This window comes from Giraffa tippelskirchi, chromosome 3, assembly GCF_054371585.1.
Source record: "Giraffa tippelskirchi isolate mGirTip1 chromosome 3, T2T-mGirTip1v1.2.pri, whole genome shotgun sequence".
In the NCBI taxonomy this organism is placed as follows: domain Eukaryota; kingdom Metazoa; phylum Chordata; class Mammalia; order Artiodactyla; family Giraffidae; genus Giraffa; species Giraffa tippelskirchi.
In genome coordinates this window covers 31,733,017-31,760,154 of record NC_137277.1, presented here as the reverse complement: position 1 = coordinate 31,760,154, position 27,138 = coordinate 31,733,017, and the positions used below count along the sequence as shown (strand labels likewise).

Genomic DNA, 27,138 nt, shown 5'->3' with positions numbered 1-27,138 from the left:
TTCATTGATTTGCTCTAGTAATTTTCTGGTGGTGTTTTTAGGGTTTTCTGTGTAGAGAATCATGTCATCTGCAAACAGTGAGAGTTTTACTTCTTCTTTTCCAATCTGGATTCCTTTTATTCCTTTTTCTTTTCTGATTGCTGTGGCTAAAACTTCCAAAACTATGTTGAATAGTAGTGGTGACAGTGGGCACCCTTTTCTTGTTCCTGACTTTAGGGGAAATGCTTTCAATTTTTTGCCATTGAGGATAATGTTTGCTGTGATTTTTATCATATATGGTTTTATTATGTTGAGGTATGTTTCTTCTGTGCCTGCTTTCTGGGAAGTTTTATCATAAATGAGTGTTGAATTTTGTCAAAGGCTTTCTCTGCATCTATTGAGATAATCATATGGCTTTTATCTTCAGTTTGTTAACGTGGTGTATCACATTGATTGATTTGTGAATATTGAAGAATTCTTGCATCTCTGAGATAAAGCCCACTTGGTCATGACATATGATCTTTTTAATATGTTGTTGGATTCTGTTTGCTAGAATTTTATTGAGAATTTTTGCATCTGTGTTCATCAGTGATGTTTGGCATTTCTATTCAATAGTGTGTTATTTCCCTAGGCATTTCTTTAAGAATTTCTTTACAATGCAGGAGATCCGGGTTCGATCCCTGGGTCAGGAAGATCCCCTGGAGAAGGAAATAGCAACCCACTCCAGTACTCTTGCCTGGAAAACCCCATGGACAGAAGAGCCGGGTAGGCTACAGTCCATGGGTTTGCAAAGAGTCAGACACGACTGAGCAACTTCACTTTTTCTTTAAGAATAGAACATCGGTGTGTGTGGGGGGGGTTGTGGTGGTGGTGGTGGAGAGTATAGTAAAATCACAACTACTTGGCCCACTAGTTATTCAGGCCATTTATCTTCAAGTCCTGCTCAGAAACTCCTCCTGAAATGAAGCTTGTTTAGTTCTACTTCATCTTATACTATCTTTGCACAGCCACAGCCCCGCACTTCATTCATTCCATAAGTATTGATGGAACACCTGCTGTATGCTAGGTACCAACACTGAGACAGTTCTGAGCTCTGCTCCTAGGGGGTTTGGAATGTACTGAGGCAAACATGAAAATCAAAGTGAAAACAAATATAACATTGATGAATGTGATAAATGATTGACACCATAGAGAAATGTGTTGTGGGGAAGAACCCGGAGGAAGGTGCTGCATATAGACAGGTTAACTGGGGAAGGTCCTTATAGTTCAGTTGGTAAAGAATCCGCATGTGATGCAGGAGACTCCAGTTTGATTCCTGGGTCGGGAAGATCCACTAGAGAAGGAATAGGCTACCCACTCCAGCATTCTTGGGCTTCCCTTGTGGCTCAGCTGGTAAAGAATCTGCTTGCAATGTGGGAGACCCGTGTTCGATCCCTGGGTTGGGTAGATTCCCTGGAGAAGGGAAAGGCTACCCACTCCAGTATTCTGGTCTAGAGAATTCCATGGACTGTATAGTCCACAGGGTCGCAAAGAGTCAGACACAACTGAGCGACTTTCACTTCACTCCCTGTGCTATACAGTAGGTCATTGTCAGTTACCTATTTTAAATATAGCAGTGTGTACATGTCAATCGCAAACTCTCCAACTTTCTACCCCCAGTCTTTCCCCTATCCCCAATAATCGAAAGTTCATTCTGTAATGGGGAAGGTTCTCTTTTTAAGAAAAAAAATGAATTAAAAAATACAAAATTAGATATAAAAGTGAATATGTGTTTAGAAGGAGAAAGAAAGCACAACAAATTACAAATTTTAAAATGCTAAGAAAAATAATGAAAACCGAGAAAATGACATATTTTATTAATTTACTGCCAACACACTTCCGTAAAAGATTGCCCCTGATGTTAGCAGAATTCAACCTTTGGTTCACTTCTTCACATGACAGTAATTTTGTTTTATCACTTCCTATTGACAGAAAGATAATTTAGTTTATCCTCCAGCATGGTTAATGGAAATTTTATTTATTATTAAGAGTTTAAAAGTTCCTTTCATCTTTACAATTTACTGGTGATCTTATATAAGTTTCTAGGTTTGTTTATCAAATCTGAGCAAACCTCTCAAGGTTATGTCATATTATGAGCCTTATGATTTTGACATGGCATATCAGATTTTCTTGTGTGGTTATACTCTTTGAATGGGTGACTAATTATTCAGCTTTTCTTTGATGGCTTTATGTCAGGATGCTAGAACAGTGGGCACAGAGATAGTAGTAGTATTGATATTTCTGGAAGTCATTCTTATTTGAGAACCATAAACAATCACTTACCTCTATGGGGAAGTGACTATAAAGCATATACGTGTATCTAACTAAACTCCAAGTGTAGTTCCAGCTTAACTTCTCCTTGGTTCAATGCCCAAATCCACCTGAAACAAAAGGAAGTGTGATGGAGGAGAAGTGGGGAGGAATGTCAACAGTCTTAACCACTTGTGGTTACAGCACCTTACTTTCACAAAATTTTACAAAGCACATGGCTGATGGACATACTACCAGGGCTCTTTCCAAGTCTTGGCAGAGGCTGGTGCAAATGAGGGACCACAAAACAAGCCTTATCAGCCTTAGGGAACATCTGCTGCAAGGTGACCAAGGTGAAAGCAGGCTGAAGGGATCCTGCCTGGGAGACACAGACTCCTCGGTGGGGCTCTGACCTAAGGTGGGTCCCTGAGAATGAAAACAAAGGCATATCTGATTTTTATATCTCTTATTTTTTTAATTAACATCTTTTTATTGAAGTATAGTAGATTTGCAATGTTGTGTTACTTTCAGGTATATAGCATAGCAATTCAGATATACATTATATTCAGTTCAGTTCAGTTCAGTTGCTCAGTCGTGTCCAACTCTTTGAGACCCCATGAGCTGCAGCACGCCAGGCCTCCCTGTCCAACACCAACTCCCGGAGCCCACCCAAACTCATGCCTATTGAGTCGGTGATGCCATCCAACCATCTCATCCTCTGTTGTCCCCTTCTCCTCCTGCCCTCAGTCTTTCCCAGCATCAGGGTCTTTTCAAATGAGTCAGCTCTTCGCATCATATAATTCTTTTGCAGATTCTTTTCCCTTATAGGTTATTACAAGATGTTGAGTGTAGTTCCTTGTGCTATATAGTAGGTCCTTGTTGGTTATCTATTTTATGTATTGCACTAAGGAGTTTGGAATTAACATATATACAGTACTTTATATCTCTCCTTTAAGGGGGAACATAATTGATAGGTTTTGGTGATTTCTATTTAGGGGAAGGGGGAAAAGTATGAAAGATGGATGGTTCAACTTTCTGACTTGAGTAACTGGAGGAGATTGTCATTGAGATGGAAACATGATTAGGAGATAGACTTGTGAATGTGATTGAGTTGAGAAGGGCCCAGTGATAACTGAGTTGGCAACATTGGTCTGAAGAGAAACCTGGGAGGTAGTGGGGGCAGCGATGGGATTGGGAGGTTGGTGGTGCTGACCATCAGTGGAATGTTGGAGCTGGAGCCAGGCAGTGGCCACTGCTGCAGCCAGAACAGCCCTCGAGTTGGGTAGTAAACCAGGTTAACAACCTTAGCAGGTCACTGCAAGCTTGGCTTGAACCAAACCCTTCTCTTCCATATACACTGGCTTAGGTGTCTCACTCAGTGTTTTCACGAAGCCTTCCCTTCAACTTAATTTGGCATGTTTTGTGGTGAAAGTTCCTGGGCCCAAACTTTATAAGTCTTTAGTAGAATAGCTCTTTCAGTCACTCAGTCATGTCCTACTCTTTGCGCCCCTATGGATTGCAGCAAGCCAGGCCTCCTTGTCCATCACCAACTCCTGGAATTTACCCAAACTCATGTCCATTGAGTCGGTGATACCATCCAACCATCTCATCCTCTGTCATCCCCTTCTCCTCCCACCTTCAATCTTTCCCAGCATCAGCGTTTTTCCAAAGGAGTCAGTTCTTTGTATCAGGTGGCCAAAGTTTTGGAGTTTCAACTTCAACATCAGTCCTTCCAATGAACACTCAGGGCTGATCTCCTTTAGGATGGACTGGTTGGATCTCCTTGCAGTCCAAGGGATTCTCAAAAGTCTTCTCCAACACCACAGTTCAAAAGCATCAATTATTTGGCACTCAGCTTTCTTTATAGTCCAACTCTCACATCCCTACATGACCACTGGAAAAACCATAGCCTTGACTAGATGGACCTTTGTTGGCAAAGTAATGTCTCTGCTTTTTATGCTGTCTAGGTTGGTCATAACTTTCCTTCCAAGGAGTAAACGTCTGTTAATTTCATGGCTGCAAGTCATGATCTGCAGTGATTTTGGAGCCCCAAAACATTAAGTCTGCCACTGTTTCCACTGTTTCTCCATCTATTTGCCATGAAGTGATGGGACCGAATGCCATGATCTTAGTTTTCTGAAGGTTGAGCTTTAAGCCAACTTTTTCATTCTCCTCTTTCACTTTCATCAAGAGGCTCTTTAGTTCTTCTTTACTTTCTGCCATAAGGGTGGTGTCATCAGCATATCTGAGGTTATTGATATTTCTTCCGGCAATCTTGATTCCAGCTTGTGCTTCCTCCAGCCCAGAGTTTCTCATGATGTACTCTACATATAAGTTAAATAAGCAGAGTGACAATATACAGCCTTGACATACTCCTTTTCCTATTTGGAACCAGTCTGTTGTTCCATGTCCGGTTCTAACTGTTGCTTCCTGACCTGCATACAGCTTTCTCAAGTGACAGGTCAGATAGTCTGGTATTCCTATCTCTTTCAGAATTTTCCACAGTTTGTTGTGATCCACAAGAAGGCTTTGGCATAGTCAATAAAGCAGAAGTAGATGTTTTTCTGGAACTCTCTTGCTTTTTTGATGATGCAGTGGATGTTGGCAATTTGATCTCTGGTTCCTCTGCCTAGCTGAACATCTGGAAGTTCATGGTTCACATACTGTTGAAGACTGGCTTGGAGAATTTTGAGCATTACTTTATCAGCATGTGAGATGAGTGCAATTGTACAGTAGTTTGAGCATTCTTTGGCATTGCCTTTCTTTGGGATTGGAATGAAAACTGACCTTTTCCAGTCCTGTGGCCACTGCTGAGTTTTCCAAATTTGCTGGTATATTGAGTGCAGCACTTTCACAGCATTATTTTTTAGGATTTGAAATAGCTCAACTGGAATTCCATCACTTCCACTAGCTTTGTTCATAGTGATGCTTCCTAAGGCCCACTTGATTTCACATTCCAGGAATCTGGCTCTAGGTGAGTGATCACACTGTCGTGATTATCTTGGTCATGAAGATCCTTTCTGTACAGTTCTCCTGTGTATTCTTACCACCTCTTCTTAATATCTTTTGCTTCTGTCAAGTCCATACCATTTCTGTCCTTTATTGAGCCCATCTTTGCATGAAATGTTCCCTTGGTATCTCTAATTTTCTTGAAGAGATCTTTCAGTTCAGTCGCTCAGTCATGTCTGACTCTTTGCGACCCCATGAATTGCAGCACGCCAGGCCTCTCTGTCCATCACCAACTCCCAGAGTCTACCCAAACCCATGTCCATCGAGTCGGTGATGCCATCCAACCATCTCATCCTCTGTCGTCCCCTTCTCCTCCCGCCCCCAACCCTACCCAGCATTAGGGTCTTTTCCAATGAGTCAACCTTTCGCATGAGGTGGCCAAAGTATTGGAGTTTCAGCTTCAACATCAGTCCTTCCAGTGAACACACAGGATTGATCTCATTTAGGATGGATTGATTGGATCTCCTTGCAGTCCAAGGGACTCTCAAGAGTCTTCTCCAACACCACAGTTCAAAAGCATCAATTCTGCGGCACTCAGCTTTCTTCACCATCCAACTCTCACATCCATACATGACCACTGGAAAAACCATAGCTTTGACTAGACGGACTTTTGTTGGCAAAGTAATGTCTCTGCTTTTAAATATGCTATCTAGGTTGGCCATAACCTTCCTTCCAAGGAGTAAGCGTCTTTTAATTTCATGGCTGCAATCACCATCAGCAGTGATTTTGGAGCCCAGAAAAATAAAGTCTGACACTGTTTCCACTGTTTCCCCATCTATTCCCATGAAGTGATGGGACCAGATGCCATGATCTTAGTTTTCTGAAGGTTGAGCTTTAAGCCAACTTGTTCACTCTCCTCTTTCACTTTCATCAAGAGGCTCTTTAGTTCTTCTTCACTTTCTGCCATAAGGGTGGTGTCATCTGCATATCTGAGGTTATTGATATTTCTCCCGGCAATCTTGATTCCAGCTTGTGTTTCTTCCAGCCCAGCGTTTCTCATGATGTACTCTGCATATAAGTTAAATAAGCAGAGTGACAATATACAGCCTTGACGTACTCCTTTTCCTATTTGGAACCAGTCTGTTGTTCCATGTCCAGTTCTAACTGTTGCTTCCTGACCTGCATACAGCTTTCTCAAGTGACAGGTCAGATGGTCTGGTATTCCCATCTCTTTAAGAATTTTCCTCAGTTTATTGTGATCCACACAGTCAAAGGCTTTAGCATAGTCAATAGTCTTTCCCATTCTATTATTTTCCTGTATTTCTTTGCATTGATCACTGAGGAAGGTTTTCTTATCTCTCCAAGTTATTCTTTGAACTTTCCATTCAAAATGGGTATATCTTTCCTTTTCTCCTTTGTTTTTCGCTTCTCTTCTTTTCTCAGCTATTTGTAAGGCCTCCTCAGACAGCTGTTTTGCTTTTTTGCATTTCTTTTTCTTGGGGATGGTCTTGTTCCCTGTCAGTTCACAACGAAGTAACAATCAGGACTTCACCACCCCCCCACACACCCCCTTATATAAGTTCTATTGTTGTTTTAGTCACTAAGTTGTATCCAACACTTTTATGACCCCATAAAAGGGACTGGACTATAGCCTACCAGACTCCTCTGTCCATGGGATTTCCTGGACAAGATACGGAGTGGCTTGCCATTTCCTTCTCCAGGGGATCTTCCTGACCCAGGGACTGAACCTGCCTCTTCTGCACTGGCAGGCAGATTCTTGACTGCTGAGCCACCAGGGAAGCCCCTATATAAGTCCTAGCTGTTTCTTTTTATAAGCCTTATTCTGGTCATTGTTGGTAATCTTTTCTTTCTTACTCATATTTTTTTTATTCCAATTTTATTTCTACAATCATTTAAAATATTCTTATTTATACCTAATAAAAACAACCTCTGAAGTCCTTTTTTTAAGTAGCTTTTTTTGCATTTAAATAGAATTTATTTTAACCACATCTTGAATTTGAAAATATTTTTTAATGCAATCATAACTTTTTTGTTTATGTTATTTTCTTCCAGTTTCACTGAGGTATATATGACATACAGTGCTGTATATGTTTAAGGTGTACAGCCTAGTAACTTGACATACATACATTTTGCAAAATGATCACCACAATAGGTTTAGCTAATATTGTCATCTCACATAGTTACCGTTTTTTTTCTTGTGATGAGAGCTTTTAGGATTTACTCTCCTAGCAATTTTCAAATGTACCATGTAACATGGTCAGCCATAGTCATCATATTGTACATTACATCCCCAGTAGTTATTTATCTTACTGTTGGAAGTTTGTCCTTTGTGGCTGCCTTCATCCAGCTCTCCTATCTGAAGTCTTTTCAGATATAATTCTATTCTTTGTTATATTGACTTATTCTCACTCATGGTATCTTTTTCCTTGTATGGTCTGTCATTATGTATTATTTTGTTTTTATTCTGGACTTGTACTCATTGCAAATTTATCAGTAGGACAGTGAGAATTCTTAAGGACAATTTCTTTGAAAAAGATTGCTCTCGATCCTGCCTGCAGGCATTATAAATTCCTGGAATTGTTTTAAACTAACTTCTTAGCTTATTATTTACTTTACCTGCTTTTATAATAATCCTACAACATAAATGTGGGCCTCAAATCCATATAAAAGCCAGCTCATGGTTGCAAATTATGAAGAAAGATTTTTGTTTTCATTTCACCCAGAGATAAGGAGTTGATAGGAAATTTTCTTTGGTATCTGCTTTAGTGGGTATATTTCAGTATTTCTGCCCACCTCCCACACCACTTCTCTTTCTCACTGAAGATGTCCTATATTCACAGGAATTTTTGTATGTAGTTGTTTACTTTGTCTGGCAAGAGACATTTTCTGGGAAGGAACATTCCTAGACGTTGTCTTCTTTCCCTGGGCAGTTGTTAAAAGCAGGTATTTTGGTAACAGAATAATGCGGGTGCCCTTTGGGTAGTCAACAGCTTCAAAGCTCACGTTGCTGGATTCATGCATTTGCTCTGTAATTGGCCTCTGAGGGTTTTCCTTATTTTCTTGCCAGCTCAGGCACACATGTTAAATAATCAGTTTTTGATATTTTGTTGCTAGATGGTTGTTCAGGTTATTGCTGAAACTGAAAGCCAACCATGACTTTCTTAAACAGTTCCCAGCCCTGCAACACAGTTTCTAATTTGCCTTTCTTTTCTCTTGTTGACAAGAGAATGGTGTGTGTTTACCATATTCTCAAATTATGTAGCCTATCTATATGGAACCTGCTTCCTTCATAGCAATTCCCCAGAGATTCCCCAAACCTTTTGCTTCTCTACAGATCACAGATTCATCAGCTGCCATCCTGAGATCACCCATCTCTTCTTGCTAGAGTAAACCTACTACTTTTCAGATCCAGTGGCTTCCGATTTTTATTTCTGTACTTTATCTTCTCATGAAAGAACTCCTCAATTATTGGACATTTCTCAGTTGATTCACATCTAAAAATGTCTTTATGTAGTTCTCAAACTTGACTGATTGTTTGCTTCAGTTCAGTTCAGTCACTCGGTTGTGTTTGCCTCTGTGATCTCATGAATTACAGCACACCAGGCTTCCCTGTCCATCCCCAACTCCCAGAGCTTGCTCAAACTCATGTCCATAGAGTTGGTGATTCCATCCAGCCATCTCATTCTCTGTAGTCCCCTTCTCCTCCTGCCTTTCCCAGCATCAGTGTCTTTTCTAAAGAGTCAGTTCTTCACATCAGATGGCCAAAGAATTGGAGCTTCAGCTTTAGCATAAGTCCTTCCAGTGAATATTCAGGACTGATTTCTTTTAAGATTGACTGGTTTGATCTCCTTGCAGTCTAAGGGACTCTCAAGAGTCTTCTCCAACACCACAGTTCAAAAGCATCAATTCTTCAGTGCTCAGTTTTCTTTATAGTCCAACTCTCACATCCATACATGATTACTGGAAAAACCATAACTTTGGCTATATGGACCTTTGTTGGCAAAGTAATGTCTCTTCTTTTTAATATGCTGTCTAGGTTTGTCATAGCTTTTCTTCCAAGGAGCAAGCATCTTTTAATTTCATGGCGGCAGTCACCATTTGGTTTGCTTAGATATTGAACATAGCTTCAAAATAAATGATCCAGACTTCTGGTTTCAATTCCAAAATTTAAAGAGCTTGGAGGTCATCATTCTTGTCCTTATAACAGGAAAAGAGCTGAAACACTGAAAATCATGCTTTTATCAGGCCCATTAGAATTGAGGTCTCAGGGCAGATTGCTCTTCCTGAATCTGGAGGGAATGGTGAATCCAGAGCTAACATCTGTTTCCATAGAGCAGGAGTCACTGGAGCCTTAAACTGGTAGAAACAATGGCATGGTAATTTTGATGATTTGCTGGAGACAATGTAGAATAGCATGAAGTGGAAACCTCCTAGAGCCTGCAGTCTGGCATGTCCTCCTCCACAATCATGGATTTTACTTCCAGGGACCCCACCAGGTGCTCATCATGAAGAGCTAAGAAAGATCCCTTGGTGACCGGCAGAGGGAGGGAAAAGCAAACTTTGAAAGATGCCCAAAGCTGTCTCTATAACAAAGACCTACTATCCAAGGGGAACCTTATAAAACCTAGGTGAAAGGCATTTACACACTCCCACCCCCACTAGTCTATCTGTTTCACCTAAGAGGGAAAGGACAATACTAACAAACATTTGTGAAAGTCACAACCCAGGGACAGGCCACTGAAAGACAGATTTCATCATAAGAGTTACAGAATGCTTTTGTTCCCCCACATCTGACCACCACATCAGTAGTGGCTCTAGTATAATGACAATGTATTAGAACTGAAAGAGCTGCAAGATACAGACTTTATTTAAGGAGGAGTGCTTAGGGGAACCTTAGGACAACAGGGGAGTATTCATCTATTAGAATGACTAAAGTCCAAAGCACTGACAATACCAAATTCTGGAAAGGATACAGAGAAACTAGAAATGTAGAATGATACAGGCTACTTTGGAAGACAGTTTGGCAGTTTCTTACAAAGTTACAGTTTTACAATATAATCCAGCATTGCATGAAAATGTTTATGGTAGTTTTTTTCTTAATAATCTATAAAAACTAGAAGCAATAAAGATGTCCTTCAGTATGGATAAAGAAACTGTGGGTCATCCATACAGCAAAATATTATTTAGTGTATTTACTGAATAATTAAACAAAATGATCTATCATTTTCTATTTTTCCCATTAAATATTAGAAATGCTTTATTTAGCTGTAAGAATACATTGAGGAATCTTAATGATATATTGCTATGTGGAAATAAGTCAGTCTGGAAAGATTACATATTGTATGATTTTAGCTACTTGTCACACTAGAAAATGAAAAACTACAGAGATAGTAATAAGATTACTGTTTTCCAGATGTTTAGGGGGAAGTGAGGAAGGTTGAATAGGTGAAGCACAAGAAATAATTTTTTAGGGTGGTGAACTATTTTGAATGATCCTGTAAGGGGGAATAGAAGACATTATGCATTTGTCAAAACCATGGACTCTTATAGTACAGAGTGAATATTCATGTACGCAAATGAAAGAACAATTCAACCAGAGGAAAAGGTATTGATTTAAGTAACTCTGGAAGTGAGTGGAGTCTGCAAACCTCAAGGCAAAAGGAACTGCATGGAAGTACTATATCCTAACTGTTAAAGTTCTTTCCCATGAAGGTATGATTGAACAATCCTGATACTGTATATGTATGCATATACTGGAATTGAACAATTAAGTGGATGAATGGAAGGTGGGAGAAGTCAAGTTTCTTACTGTGAGAGTGGTATTTTACAGATAAGCAAGGGAAGGGGGCTAGAATAATCCATATGGTAATGGGTTATGTTTGGAGACATAGGTATGTATTCATGTTCAGTCTAACCTAGACCCAGATATTTACATATAGAAATATTTATAAATATATGTGTACATATGTGTTAGTAAACACACTCATATTTACTTGAGTGAAAGTCGCTTAGTCGTGTCTGACTCTTTGTGACCCTGTGGACTATACTGTCCATGGAATTCTCTAGGCCAGAATACTGGAGTGGGCAGCCTTTCCCTTCTCCAGGGAATCTTCCCAATCCAGGGATTGAACTGGGGTCTCCTGCATTATGGGTACATTTTTTTTTACTAACTGAGCTATCAGGGAAGCCCTATTTATAAGTATGTGTATACATATGTATTAGTAAACACACTCATATTTCCTTGCCTTGTCAGCTCAAAGAGCCAAGAAGCAGTGACATCTCAGTATCTATGAATACACTTCTCACTCAGATTTTGGTTTCTAATACCATTTCCAAAAAAGGGGGTGTTGGAGAAATAGTGGACTCTAGGACTTGGGCAGAAGATATACAAAGATGGGCCTGGAACATCTTATAGTGACACAAAGTTAGGAAGAACTCAAAAAATACAAAAATAAAACCACAGCCCATCCACATTATGTTGAAGGATACAGTAGCTAAGTGAAAGAGCTTCTATGCCCAAAACTGGAACAATGCAAGCCACAAAATAAAGTGAATTATAACTCAAAGTACAAAATAAGCATCCATCTTGACAGGTACACACTGTTTTATTTAAAATGGATAACCAACCAGGACCTACTATATAGCACAGGGAACTCTGCTCAGTGTCATGTGGCAGCCTGAATGGGAGAGGAGTTTGAGGGAGAGTGGATACATGTGTATGTATGACAGTCTCTTTGCTGTGTACCTGAAACTCTCACAATGTTGTTAATTGGCTATATTCCAATATAAAACAAAAGGTTGAAAAAAAGCATGCATGAATCCATAGTGATATAAAGAAATTATCGATTGATGGAGAGGAAGAGACAAACCCCCCATGCAGAAACATTCCAAAAAATAGTACGGATATTCTGCTTTCATAAGCCCCCACTCCTGAAATATGAGTTGTGCACAGGACAGTATGGAAAGCAGGAAGACCAACTTTACACTAGAAAAATGTGGCAAGCATTACCTCAGCACATGATCAAAGCCAACATCAATGGTGATAAATCATGCTGATGGTATTCACCCTTGCTGTGATGAGACTGGCACTTTATTCTGTGATCTTCCTCCCTGGAACACCTAACTGCAGTCTAGCAGAATAACAGCAAATGAGTTCCAATAAAGGGACATTCTACAAAATACCGATCAGAGCTCCTCAAAACTGTTCCCATCATCAGAAACAAGAGAAGCCTGAGAAACCATCACAGTCAAAAGTAACCTAAAGAGGAAGTTCCCTGGTTGTCCAGTGGTTAAGACTTTGCCTTCCAATGCAGGGGGTGCAGGTTCGATTCCTGGTTGGGGAACTAATATACAACATGCCTCATGGCCAAAAAGCCAAAAACAGCAGCAATATTGTAATAAAGACTTTAAAAAGGGTCCGCATCAAAAAAAAAAAAAAAAAAGTGAAAAAGAAAAAAAAAGTTGCCTAAAGAGACAGGACAGCTACAGGTGATGTCATACCCTGAGTGGAATCCCAGAACAGGACATTATCTAGAAACTAAGCCAATCTGAATAAGAATGTATCAAGACTGGTTGATTAATTCTAACAATGTACCATATTGATGTAAGATGATTTATGGGAACTGCCTATACTATTTTCTCAGTTCTGTATATCTACAAGAATTCTGAAATATACAGTGTTGTTTTTTCTTTTTTTAATTACCCCCAGAAGCTGGAAGGTGGTATCTTATAACCAGGGGTCTTCATGAGAAATCAGATTGTTGTTCCTTTGAGGAGATAAGATTTTTTCCCCCTCCTCAGGAAGCTTTCAGACTTTATTTATTTTGTTAAATCCAGACTGTTCTTAAGTTTCATGACAATCTTTTAGATGTGGTCTTCTGTCATTTATCTTGATCATCACACTATAGCCTTTTTATTCTGAAGAATGTTGTGTTTTTTCATATCTGAATTTTTTTCATTCTGTATTTGTTACTTTTCTCTGCATTCTCTGATCTCCTTTTTAGTGACTTCCATCAGGAAAATGCTGGACCACATGGAACCTACTTGTGACTGTTTTCTTCATTCTGTCTACCTTTATCATTCTGACCTATGTTTAGAAGAGGTATCCTACTGTATCTTCCAGTCCTTCTATTGACTTTTTTTATTTTGGCAATGTTATTCTTAATTTCTAAGAACTCATATTTTCTGATTACCTTCTCAACATCTTATTTCCTAATAGATAATTTTCCTCTCAAATTAGAGTTTAAAAAAATGTCTATCTTATTTGTTATCTTTTTTCTCATCTGATTCATTGGTTGCTATTTTTTTCTTGCTGATTTTTTTTATCATATCTCTTATGGTTCTTGATTATCTCTTTATATTTAAGGATGAAGACCATGTTGATGGTTGCTAGAGTTGATGTGAGATTCTTGCGTACTTTTGCAGGCTCTGAGAAGAAGCAGGCTGGCTTCCCTTCAAGGTGCCTTCAAAGGGAGATGACTACCTGTGAGATTAAAGGTCATTCAAATGCAGCATCAGATGGGTTATACTCTGTACCAGGAACACCCAGTAATGCAAGCTCTTTCTTGGCAATTTGCTTTATTTATTTGCAGGGGAGACTTGTATATTTTTTACTGCAGGAGGAAAGGAGATTTCCTAGGCTCAGGGCGAGGGTGGGGCAAGTGGCACTGCCAATCTCGCTTAAACCTCCGGGTCATCCCCATCTTTCCTTGTGTGCCACTCCAGCATCCGTACCTGCCCCCTCCACACTGGGAGCCTGCCATGCATCTCTCTGTCAATCAGGCTCTCCCTTACCTCGAAGCTTTCTCCTTAGCACAGTCCCATCTGTTTCCGACATCTGAAACCATCCGGGACATCCCTTGATAACTTCCATTTCCCTTCTCTCTCTGGTTGAGATTTTTTTTCTTGGAGTAAATTCTATCCACATTTCCCCAAGCTTTGAGAGAGAAAGGGAAGAAGAGGCATATTACAGATCTGCTCCTCTGAAATGAAAGCATCAAGTCACTTTTTAAATAGGAAGACTTTATAAATAACACGCTCACATCACAAAATAGTACACCTGCTAATTTAAGTTGTCTTTATTATCTGATTGATAAATAGATGGGAAATCATTTGAGGACTGCATTTGTAATTCTTAGTCACCTCCTTGTATAAATCATTTTGTGTAATTGTTCTTCTCTATAAATACACAAGACCAGGGCTCTGAGCAAAGAGCCCTTAACTGACTCAGGTCTTTAGATTTTGGAATGAGATGGGTCCAGTTTGGGTTCTGGTGTTCTCACAGGCTGGGGGGTTCTGAGCAGGTACTGAATTTCTCTAAGACCCAGTTCTCTCATGTATAAAATGAGAAAACAGAACATGGGTCGTGGAGTTGATGTGAGGATAGAATGAGATTATACAGCCCTCAGCATGGGGCTTTAAATGATCTAGCCTAATAAATATTGCCATTATCATTGATTATAATTATCATCTAGGTTGACACTACTTGCATACTCAGTAAACTACTATTTGTTTTTGTGGTTAATAATGATCACGTAATTTAACATCCTTTCTTTTTTTTCAAAATTTATTATTTTATTAACAATATATTTTTTTAATTGGACTGTAGTTGCCTTACAATGAATGTTGTGTTGGTTTCTGCTATACAGCAAAGTGAACCAGCCACACATATACATATTAATTTGATATCCTTTCATCCTTTCACTTTGTCACATGATAAGTGATGCAAATTGTAAAAGGGAAGGGAGAAAGGAGTTTAACTTTGTTAGGAAGAAAGTTCAAGAGGGAAAATAAGTGCTACAATGAGAAAAAAAAATATATATATATATATATAAAACCAAAAATATGAGAAGTAGAGGGCCCATCAGCAGCACTTGTGATCCACATGTGTTTTACCTCAGAAGTTGGTTTACAAATAACTTTTGTCAATGATGGTTATAAAGAATAACATTGAAATGTTTGACTCCAGCAGAATCTGGAATTAGACCTAGAAGGGACCAGACTGAAGCAGATACACTGGTTTTTGCTTTATTGGATGGGAGGAAAAGAAAAATCAGGAGGCATTTTACTTTTCATTATGGGTTTCAATAATATTGCAATTATACAAACAGTCTTCTGAGCACAGAAAACAAAACACACACAACTTCTGTGTGGGAAACAAAAGAATCTTTTGAAAGCATCCAAGGGAATGGGAGATGAAGCCATCAGAGCCAGGGCAGAGAGTGGGGTCTTGGGAAAGGTTGTATTTAACTCCAGTATCCAAACCCAAAGATTAATTCCATGGTTCTGATTCAGGGGAGTGGGAGTGGTGTGGGAAAGAGACAGCAGGTTCCCTCTGCTCAGCGCGGTATTAATTTTAGAGGCTCTCTCAGTTGAGTGTGCACTTTTCTCATGTTTGACCAATGCAGTCAGGGAGCAAGGAGACTCCTCCTGGCATATATTTGCCCACTTACCAGGGTCCCTGTTTACCCTGATCACACACCGTCCTGCATGAGCTGCTCTGTCTGTTGACCCCACACGGCTGCTAATTAGCAGGTCACTTGCAGGTTAGAGGTGTGCTTGTGTTGTGCTTCTCGGCTTGCTGTTGTGTTATTATAACAACTGTAAATGCCGTATGCAGCTGCCATACGGGGTGTGCTCAGCAGGCTGCTTGTATAATTACAGGCATTAGCCAGAGATGGAGCCTGCCAGCTGACATTCAAGAGGCAATAATAACTTAATTTCCTTCACAACAAATTGGCTCTCTAATAGGGAATTTAGTTACACTCTGAACTCAGGGATGGCTTGAGAATTCCAGCAAGCACATTTCTGTCCAGTTATTAGCATCAGAGGTGGGGTAGGCGCAGATATACCAAACTCCGTCTCCTTGGCTGCCTAAAGATAAACCAAAGGTTGTTATTATTCCACACTTTTAATATTTCCAAAGAAAGGATGTATTGTCAGAGAAGCCAGCTGGCCTCAATGAAGGATCTGTCACATTATGTACAGTCTTAAGTGCGTTGTGAAAGGTTTTTGCACTTTTTGCCCACCTGGTGTCTCTTACTGAGCACTGTTCAGGAACCACTTTGCTTTGTCATGGTGTTTGGAAATAAATGGACTAAAGATTTCATCTGGGGATAAATTCCCTGGGACTGAACTTCACTGGGTCTTTGCTCATGTTTTCCTTTAGCCCAAATATTTCTCCTCTCATTCCCCACCCATCGAACATCTGTGCAAAGCCATTCCCTCTGTGATAACTTTCTTGATCCTTCTCTCTACTTCCAGAGGGTATGGTTGCTTTCTTCTTGCTTTTCTAGCATTTGGTATAATAATTATAACACTTTATCTCTCAGAAGTCTTTGTGCCCACACCTGTCTCAGAGTTGACCGAGAGCCCCTGGCAGCATCTGTTTTTGATCCATCTTGGTAACACCTAAAATGCCTTTTCCCCAGCAGGTGCCAAAAGCAGTTAGATGGGTTTAAAATATATTGAAAAGGCTACAGTCATTCTGTATTTTAAAATATGCATAGAACTTTAATCACAAGGACAAATGGACACTATAAAAGATTAATGGCTTGATTATTTAAAGTAAAGCCTAGCTTTACACAGTATATGTAAACAGATTTGTCTCTATATACATATATTAAATAATATTTATATTTTGTACCTATATATTTATACATGTATGTCCTCATATACGCATACATGATGATCTTTGCACCTATATCTGCATCTATTATTTTGCTGTTCTATGCCATTTAACTGAGATTGCATCAAGCATTTACAGTGTATATGGCAATAAGTGTATATGATAAGGTTAAATAGTAATGGATCCGATTATAATTGTAGAAATAAAAATTATAGCTCTAAGATTATGGAAGAAGGTTTACCTACTTGTAAGTTTGGATTAAACATTCTATGAAACATATATATTTAAATAAATTAAAAATCTTGCCTTTTGAGTCTTTTACTAAAAAAAAAAAGAGATTGTAAACTTTTCATGACCTGGAAAGACTTGATGTCCTCTGAAATGATAAAAGAAAATTAAAAATTGTTATATACATTTGGAATGTAGATTTATATGAGATAATCTAGTGATAAATATTCATGCACCTAAAGTCCAGGAAGATATGCATACATAATAATATTGAATACATAGCAGGATTTGGATTACTTTTGATTTATTTATTTTGCTAATCTGTATTTCCTAAAATGTTTATGAGTTCAGGATAAAATGGTTATTAATGTGTAATTTTATTAATATATTTTCAAAGGTTTATAAGAGGAAGGATTTTGGCACCTCTAAATTCTCATTAAATAATGTCCACAAGTGAGGTCTGCAAGTGGTGGGGTTTTTTTATGCTTAAGAAGTAGGCGTAATTTATTTTGTATGAATTAAGTGTTTGAGGGTTAAGATAGATAATGTGCTTCTGGGTTCACAGGTGCGATGCAGGTGAGGCAGGAAATTAAGACATTTTGAGGTGAAAAACACGTCAGTGCTGGGGCTGAAATAATATTAAATTCAACATGCACTTAATTTAGTTATTTGTTTATTTTGTGTTTATTTTGTAAGAAGTTCAAAGTAGTTGGATTGGGCAGTGACAAAGGAACAATTCGTTAAAACTTGCTGCTGTTGTTTAACCGCTAAGTTGCGTCTGACTCTTTGCAACCCCAGGGACTGTAGCCCATCAGGCTCCTCTGTCCATGGGATTTCCCTGGCAAGAATACTGGAATGGGTTGTCACTTCCTTCTCCAGGGGATCTTCCCAACCCAAGGATCAAACCTGTGCTTCTCCTACATTGTCAGGCAGGTTCTTTACCACTGAGCCACCAGGGAAGCCCCAAAGCTTGCTGATCTTGTACCAAATTCAACTAATAGGCTATTTATATTGATAACACAATCTCTCTCTCTCTCTCTTTAACTTTTTAGATCAGAGTATAGTTGATTAACAATGTTGTTTTCTATATCTATGACTATTTCTGTTTTGTAAGTAAGTTCATTCATACCACTTTTCTAGATTCTACATATAAGCAATATCATATGACATTTGACATTTGGCTTTGAGAGATTGCATTTTCTGAAGTTTATTTCTATGTGTTTTATTTATTTTGTTTCTGTAAATGAGTATTTTATTCTAGAGGAGTGATGGTTGCATCAACCTCTGGGTGCCAGGAAGGTGGAAGACAGAAAGAATACAGCCAGGTTGCTGGCTCAAGCTGTCTATGTCCTACCCTGTGGATTAAGCCAACCTGTAATTTTCAGGGAAATTGTCTTGGATGATTTAAATGACTTGAAAACTGATATATGAGGGATGCAGTCTGATTTCTTTATGTGTTCATTCATTTGACAACCATTTATTGAGTGCCAACTCTATCCCCCAAAGTCAAAAGGGTTATGTATTACAGAGAGGGTCCAAGTTCATGGAGACTGTTCTCAGACCCTCACGTATCTTGAGTTTATTGTTCTGGAGATGAATCATGGGTCCACACAGCATTCTCTGTGGGAGGCTGTTAGGCTGGGAACAACAACCATCTCAGTGCAGACAGACAGTAAGTTGTGCTGGGCTGGGCCTTAGGGGCTGGATGCTGCTGTTGCTGCTACTAAGTCGCTTCAGTCATGTCCGACTCTTTGCGACCCCATAGATGGCAGCCCACCAGGCTCCCCCGTCCCTGGGATTCTCCAGGTAAGAACACTGGAGTGGGTTGCCATTTCCTTCTCCAATGCATGAAAGGGAAAAGGAAAAGTGAAGTCGCTCAGTCATGTCCGACTCTTCGCGACCTCATGGACTGTAGCCTACCAGGCTCCTCCGTCCATGGGATTTTCCAGGCAAGAGTACTGGAGTGGGGTGCCGTTGCCTTCTCCGAGGGGCCGGATGAAGACTTGAGTAAGGAGCCTGGAGAAGCTGGGTAGGGGTCAGGCTGTAAATACAGTCTGATTTAGACAGTGTCCACCTTGTGTCTGGCACATTGCTTTACAAATGTTATTTTATTTAATCAGCATAACAGATAGGTATTATTCTAACCCGACATTAGCACATCAAGCGTCTACTTTTAATTCCAGCCAGGGCCAAGAAGCTTGGAAAACAGAAGTGATCGCAGCAGGCAGCCGCGCCGGGCATGAGAAGACCTCACAAAGAAAATGTAGGTCCCAAGTCTGAAGTGTCAGTTATGTTTCTAACAATTGCATATGGACTTCATTAACCAGCTAGCTAAATTGTCCTTATTTTAGCATCTCGCCAGCTGGAGGGGTTTCCAGGAGGAAACGTGAGAAGGGAAAAAGTCTAGGAATCTCGGGTTCCCCAGGGCCTTCTGGAATTCTAACAGATTAAGCAAGATAAGGTCCGCTCTGAACTCCCCTCTCTTCTTCCTGCACCCCTCTGTGCAGTCACCTCATGGATGAATAAGACCAGAGCACCTGTATCTGTCCGGGGGTCCAGAGCTGTTTTATTTGCATCCCTTTGGGCCTCCGAAGCTGCATTCCCCTCGGGGAGGCGAGGCAGAAGCAGAAAGACTTCATTCAGCACCAGCTCTCTGTGGGAAACTTGTGTCTCTCTGACACGAGGGCTCTTTATTATATGTTTTCTATTACATCTTTAACACAGCTTTGTGTTGGTTTTTTCCCATAGGTTAAATATAATGACAGGTAACCTAATCCTGAAGGTAACAGAATCATCTTCGAAGACACAAGGCTCTATTTAATTCTTGCCAAATGACAGAATATACTCAGACTTGAACAGACCTCTACAGAACCCCAGTAAGTTTTTGTGTCTTGCCGAGCTTAGAGCCAGATCGTCCCTTTCTTTTCTTTCTCCCGCTCCCAGGCTGGATCCGATTTCATACCCATCGATCCGTAAGAGGATAATGGTATCACCGTTCAAGACAGGCAACCATGGAGAATTGTTTTATGTGTTTCTGATACTCAAGAAGTTTCGGTGGCCTGGGCTACGTCTCACTTTTCAAGGAGAGTCAATTCCAGGGCAGAAGACAGTGTGGCAAAGAAAAAACAAATGGGCTTTGGAATCAGGTGGACATGGGTGGGAAGCACAGCTCTGCCTCTTATTAGCAATGATCTTAGTCAGTGCTGGGGCCTCAGTTTCCTAATTAGTAAAATGATGATAAACCCATACCCATCTTGTAGAAATTTTGCAGGGACAGAATTAAGGCAATATGTGAATATACATTTCAAGGACAAATCATTTGTGTGTGTGTGTTTAAATGTTTATATTTTATTTATTTATTTATTTTCAGCTGTGCTGGGCTGTCGTTGCTGTATGGGCTTTTCTGTAATTGTGCAGAGTGGGGGCTGCTCACTAGTTGTGGGCTTCTCATTGTGGCAGCTTCCCTTCTTACTCCTGGGCTCTGGAGCACAGGCTCCGTGGTTGTGGCTCGTGGGCTTAGCTGCTCCACAGCATGTGAGATCTTTCTGGACCAAGGATCGAGCCTGTTTCCCACGTTGGCAGGTGGATTCTTTAACACTGAGCCACCAGGTAAGCCCTGTTGTGTGTGTGTGTGTGTTTTAATACTTATTTATTTGGCTGTGTCGAGTCTTAGTTACGGCACTTGGGATCTTTGTTCCATCATACTGGATCCAGAACACAGACACTCTAATGGTGACGTGAGGGCTCAGTAATGGCTTAGTTTATCCACAGCAAGTGGAATCTTAGTTCCCAGACCAGGGATCACACCCACATTCCCTGCATTGCAAGGCAAATGCTTAACCACTGGACCACCAGGGGAGTCCCTCACTTGTTCCCACTTTGAAGATCATTTGAAAATCCTGCAGAGTGTTGTCTCCCTCCCTGAGAGTATGTGCCATGCTGTCCTCTGCATGGCCCATAGTTACAGAGCTTGATGTTGGGACAGTAACTGGCGTTAATGTTGGGGGAAACCCAGATTCTCTGCCTGGACTCTATATTTGCGGAAAGCACTACCAAGGGCCTTTGATAGAGTGAGATGGGTATTGTTTTAGGTTGAGAATGACGTAAAGAAACACATGCTCCCTGCTCCTTGGACCAGCAGCAGAGCCCAGGACCTCTACAGGGCCTGAAGGATGCTAGAGTTTCAGGGAGTTCACAAAGAAGGTTAGCATTGATTCTGTCAGGGATAAGGAAGAATGAGGACAGGCATCCGAGAGGGAGTGATCCTTGAGCTGAGATCTGAGGCTGAGTAGGTGTTTTTCAAGGCCTTCCCAGGTGGCTTCGTGGTAAAGAATCTGCCTGTCAATACAGGAGACACAAGAGACATGCGTTCGATCCCTGAGTCGGGAAGATCCCCTGGAGTATATACTTTTAATTGAAGTATAGTTGCTGTACAATACTATTGAAGTGACAAGTGTACAATATAGTGATTCATACTTTTCAAAGGTTATACTCCATTTACAGTTATTATAAAATATTAACTATATTCCCCATGTTGTACAATATATCCTTGTAGCTTATTTTATACCTAATAGTTTGTACCTCTTAATCCCTGACCCTTATACTGCCCTCCCTCCCCACTCTCCACACTGGTAGCCACTAGTTTGTTCTCTATATCTGTGAGTCTGCTTCTTTTTCATTATATTCACTGCTGCTGCTAAGTTGCTTCAGTTGTGTCCGACTCTGTGCGACCCCATAGACGGCAGCCCACCAGGCTCCGCTGTCCCTGGGATTCTCCAGGCAAGAACACTGGAGTGGGTTGCCATTTCCTTCTCCAATGCATGAAAGTGAAAAGTGAAAGTGAAGTCGCTCAGTCATGTCCGACTCTGCGCGACCCCAAGGACTGTAGCCTACCAGGCTCCTCCGTCCATGGGATTTTCCAGGCAAGAGTACTGGAGTGGGGTGCCATTGCCTTCTCCGCTCGTCTGTTGCATTTTTTAGATTCCACATATAAATGACATCACACAGTATTTGTCTTTCTCTGTCTCCCCTCCAAGTCCATTCCTCCTTTAGAAAACACCTGTGTGTGTGCGTACTCAGTCGTGTCCAACTCTTTGCAACCTCATGGATTGTATCCCACCAGGCTCCTCTGTCCATGGGATTCTCTGGGCAAGAATGCTGGAGTGGGTTGCCATGTCCTCCACCAGAGGATCTTCCTGACCCAGGTATCAAACCCACGTCTCCTGCACTCTTGCATTGGCAGGCAGATTCTTTACCACTGAGCCACCAGGGAAAAGTGAAAGATTAAGAAATGGTTAAAACTTCAGTGGCTGGAGCATAGAGCTGGGGAGAGTAGACAGAGAGGGATAAAGAGATGACTGGGCCCAGGTTTTGCACAATAAAGCCAGAATGAGATACCACGGCATACATATCAGAATGGCTAACATAGAACACTGCCAACATCACAGCCTGGTTAGTGTGTAGAGGAACTATCTCTCATGCATCGTGGGTGAGAATGTAAAACGGTATTGCCACTCTGGCAAACAGTTGAGCTGTTTCTTATAAAACTAAACAGAATGATTATCCAACCCAGAGACTACACTCTTGAGCATTTATCCCAGAAAAATGACAACTGATGTTTATGTACAAAATGATGCGCATTGAAAGACTGCAGCAGTTTTATCTGTAATATTCCCAAAGTGGAAACGACCCAGGTGTCCTTCAGCAGGTGAATGATTAAAATGTGGTCCATCCATACCGTGAAATATAACACTACTCGGCAGGAAAAAACAGAGACTATTGACTTGCGCAAATCATGAGTGTCTGGGGCTTGATGCTTAGCGAAAAGAGCCAGTACCAAAAAGATTACTGGCTGTTTGGTTGTTAGTATCCTGGTCATGATGTTGTACTGTAGTTTTGCAAAAGCTATCTGTAGGGGAAACTGGGTGAAGAGTAGAAGAGATCTCTCTACATTATTTCTTAAAGCTTTAGGTGAGTCTATAATGATATGAAATTAAAATTTAGTGAAAACCAACAAAACAACAATGAAATCATGCCACTCAGAATTCTACAAGTTTTTAAAACTTGTTGTTATTTTTTTAATTTTGCCATGCCGAGTCTGTTTTGCAACATATGGGATCTTCACTGTGGCACACAAGGTCTGTAACCGCGGCATGGGAAGTCTTAGGTGTGGCGTGTGGGATCTATTCCCTGACCAGGGATTGAAGCCGGTCCCCTCTGCATTGGGAGTGTGGGGTCTTAACCCACACTGGACCACGAGGGAAGTCCCCCCCCCCCACCCAAATATCATTTTTTTGTGTATTTTGTTACACACGCATTTTTTAAAAATCGAAAAGCACATTTTTAAGCAACTATTTTATGTTCTGCTATGCAAGAATAATATATACAATTTGAGGTTTCTATTTGTAGATGAAATAATCCTCAATGCTTTCTTTAAGCAGAAGCATTTATTAAAGGATTTTAAGTAGTTTTGAGACTCTCCAGGAGAGCCAGAGTCTGTCTTATGAAAGGTATGAAAATACATAACTCCAGGCTGAATGCCAAGAGTCCTAGGACTGCTGTCTGGAGGAGCTGGACACACTGCATCATGCCTGCTAGGACGCGACTGCATGGGCATCACTTTTGACTTTTCTTGAAATTGCTTCTGGCTTCCGAGGTCGTCTTCATGATTTTAATTGGTAAAACCTAGACCCCTTACCCCATCTGCCATCTGTATCCTTGCCACAAATTTAGGTGAAGATGCAAGTATTCTGGATTCTACCTTAGGCATATTGCTTAGTGTGAAAAATAAGCCAAAACTAGGATGCATGTTCAAAGATGCTGGATAGACATAAATTGCAAATTACACTATCGCCCACCTTTTGGTTTACATTTCCAAAAAAGAACAAAGCTTCTATAGACCTATAATGCAAACAAATCCGATTTTCCTTCCTGAACAGTAGATTTTAAAATATTTTCACTGATGCACTGTCCTCCTCCCAGGCCACCATTATCCCCTTTGTCCTAATTGTTGTTTATTTGCTAAGTTTTTTCAAACTCTTTGCGACCCCATGGACTGTAGCCTGTCAGGCTCCTTTGTCCATGGGATTCTTCAGGCAAGAATACTGGAGAGGGTTGCCATTTCCTCCTCCAGGGCATCTTCCTGGACCTGGGGATCGAACCCACATCTGCTGTGTCTTCTGCATTGGCAAATGGGTTCTTTACCACTGAACTACCTGAGAAGTCCTTTCTCCTGACTAAATTCTTTCAATCCATAAGACAGATCTTAGAAAAAAAATGCCCTTTAGTAAATGTGTTACTGTTAATGCCTATGAAAATATCTAGTGTAGATTTTTGCACATACTCAGTAAAATTTAGTTGCTTTGGCTCTTCCATTCCTTAGTTATTGCATGAAGATTTCGCAATCCTTTCTTTTGAAATCAATTGCTCTTTCTTCTCTTCTACCTTTGTAACAACTATCACTTATCACTTATCTGAAGGTGTCTGGTTCATTTTACTGAATATGTACACTTTAGTGATATGTAATTTTTTACTATTTTGAAAATGAAACCTAAATCCTCTCACCTAGTTATTTATTTCCAGTTTTACTCAAATATATGTGTTTGAAATCTGATTTGATTGTTAGTTTTCTATGCTACATGTGCTAAGTATATTTATTTTTTTCTGCCTTCAAGGACATTTCTTCCTTTTTCTTCCCTTCCTTCCTTCTTCTCTCCCTCCCCCAAGTATTTGGGTTTTCTTGCTTAAGAATTCTTAAGTGTATTGTGTGGTGTGTCTATCTGTGTGCAGGGGAGTTGGGATGGGAAGAGACGAGGGATTTCATCACCACCTAATGAGCCAGGCATGGCTGTCACATTCTTTGTAACCAACACAGATGTCCAGAGAACCATCACTAACTACTGTCAAGGGCTACCTGAACTTCTAGCATGAGTATGATAAAAATTTCCAATAACGATTTAAGGAAATAATTGTTCACTTGGCAACTATAAACTTATGTTAAGTTTTCTTGTGTTTAAGAAAAAGATATAGCTCTCGAGAAACACAAAACTCAGAAGCCAAATAAAGATAGAACTGGAGGTCCAGAACTGATTTCCACTGGGAATTATTAAACTGTAAAATATCAAGAGTACCTATGCATGCATACTCAGTCATATCCAACTCTTTACGACCCTGTTGATTATAGCCCCCAGGCTCTTCTGTCCATGGGATTTTTCAGGCAAGAATACTGGAGTGCGTTGCTATTTCCCCTCTTCCTCACTCAGGGATTGAACCCATGTCTGCTGTGTCACCTGGATTGGCAAGCAGTTTCTTTACCAATGAGCCACCTGCAAAGCCCATGTTTACCTCAGTCCCCCCAAAAGAGAATTCCCCAGTTCGCCTCAGAGACCTCATAAAACTGTGTTTTCTTCTACGACAGAAATTATTCTCTTTGTCTTCATGGCTCCTGAAGGCAATCATGGGTTTTTTTTAAACCGCAAAGAAATCTAGTGTAACGTTATGGCACAGTATCCTTTCTACCTTGCCTAAGGTTTGTTTTTTGTTTTTTTTTCAATGCTGTCCCCAACTTTTGATCAGAATCAAAACCCCAAAACTGAAACCCCCAACATGGCCCTGGTAGGTAGTTGCACAAACTCCATTTTTCATGACAGCAGTATCCAAATGCCGAATTTAAAGTATTTGGGAACTTCCCTGGTGATGCAGTGGATAATAATCTGGCTGCCAATGCAGGGGGCACAGGTTCAGTCCCTAGTCTTGGAATATCCCACATATTCTAAGGAGCCGCTAAGCCCACATGTCACAGCCGCTGAAGCTGGTGTGCCTAGAGTCTGTTCTCTGCAACAACAGAAGCCCACGCACCACAGTTAGAGGGTAGCCCCCACTCTCTGCAACTAGAGAAAGCCCGTGTGCAGCAGCGAAAACCTAGCACAACCAAACATGAAAGAAAGAAAGAAGGAAAGGATTAAAAAAGTATTCATATTTGGTAACAGCATGAAATTCTTGATGTATCTTCTATTTCCACAAAGGTACATTTGCGAATGGCACCTTGGAGATCGCCATAGGGAACTACTGACTGATCTCCAAGGTAAATGTAAAACTGTAGCTCTCTAAACGATGATTTGTGGCATGTGTTTGGAAAACGAAGTGTTTAGGCACTGGCCCAAATTTTAAGTGGAAATCGGTGCTGCAAGGCAGATGTTTACCATCCCTAAACAAATGGACCGCAGGACTCCATGAGTCTCCCAGCTGTTGATATGCTCTAGTTTCAGCAAGAAGAGAGTCATTTAAAATGAAATCCCTTTGCCTTTGTAGAAACACAGTTGTGGGTGAAAATGTCATTTTATTTCAGAAACATAATCTGCTGATGACTTGTTTAGAAATACATGGAGTCCATGCAGGATGAATGTAGGCAGTGGCCCAGGATAAACATGGTGACCAATGGTGAAAAAGTCTCAGAAAGTAAAACCCGCTTGATAAGGGGTTGGCCATCTGGTGTTCTGATCAGTATGGCCCTGAATTTCCAATCTGTTTGCAGGAGGACTGTGCTTTATGTGGAAAAGCCAGCACTTGTCTTTCTCAATTCAGTTCTTCATAGTTAAAGAATAATCCTTCAAGTTTCAAGCATTGTGTTGCTTATAGATTTCAGACATCCTGTTTCTCGTCAATTTTAGTATGGTTGCAAATTTTATTTCTGAGTTTTCAGTTATTTTGGTGGGTTCTCTTAGAATATTATTTCAAATTGAAAATCTCAAGAAATGCTTACTGAATAGTGATTCTAAAAGTAACACATCATTAACCTCTTTTATCTAAAATGTAAATCAGAAAAGAGGGGAAAGAAAGAGAGGCACAAAGTTAGTCTTAGAGTATTATTTTGAATAATATGGTAACTTTTTCACTTATCATGGAGTTATTACCAAAGGTGGGGGTGGGGGAGGGTAGAATTAATTTCCTCTAAAATATTTCTTACTTTGATTTTTTTAAGTACCAGTGAACTAGGCTACAAATTCATTCCACCAACATTCAGAGCTCTTTGCTCTCACAACTGTCCT

At 40.3% G+C, this 27,138-nt stretch overlaps 1 protein-coding gene across 10 annotated transcripts in view; it reads left to right on the top strand.

Annotated features, from left to right (window-relative positions):
* The window catches only part of LOC145542241 (uncharacterized), a 76,908-nt gene that overhangs the window by 16,004 nt on the left and 33,766 nt on the right, over positions 1–27,138 (top strand). For 5 of the 10 annotated variants that reach the window (XR_014079711.1, XR_014079715.1, XR_014079716.1 and 2 more), the window contains exons 2-4: positions 19,276–19,355; positions 19,841–19,968; positions 20,463–20,701. Coding sequence is in view for 1 of the 10 variants with exons in the window: in XM_081580657.1 (XP_081436783.1) it covers positions 19,332–19,355; positions 19,841–19,857; positions 20,036–20,238; positions 20,463–20,701 (483 nt within the window). In the remaining 9 variants the exon portion in view is untranslated. Of the gene's footprint in view, positions 1–19,275; positions 19,356–19,840; positions 19,969–20,035; positions 20,408–20,462; positions 20,702–27,138 lie in introns of those variants that run through there. The other 5 variants (XR_014079717.1, XR_014079718.1, XR_014079712.1 and 2 more) reach the window with 3 other exon arrangements.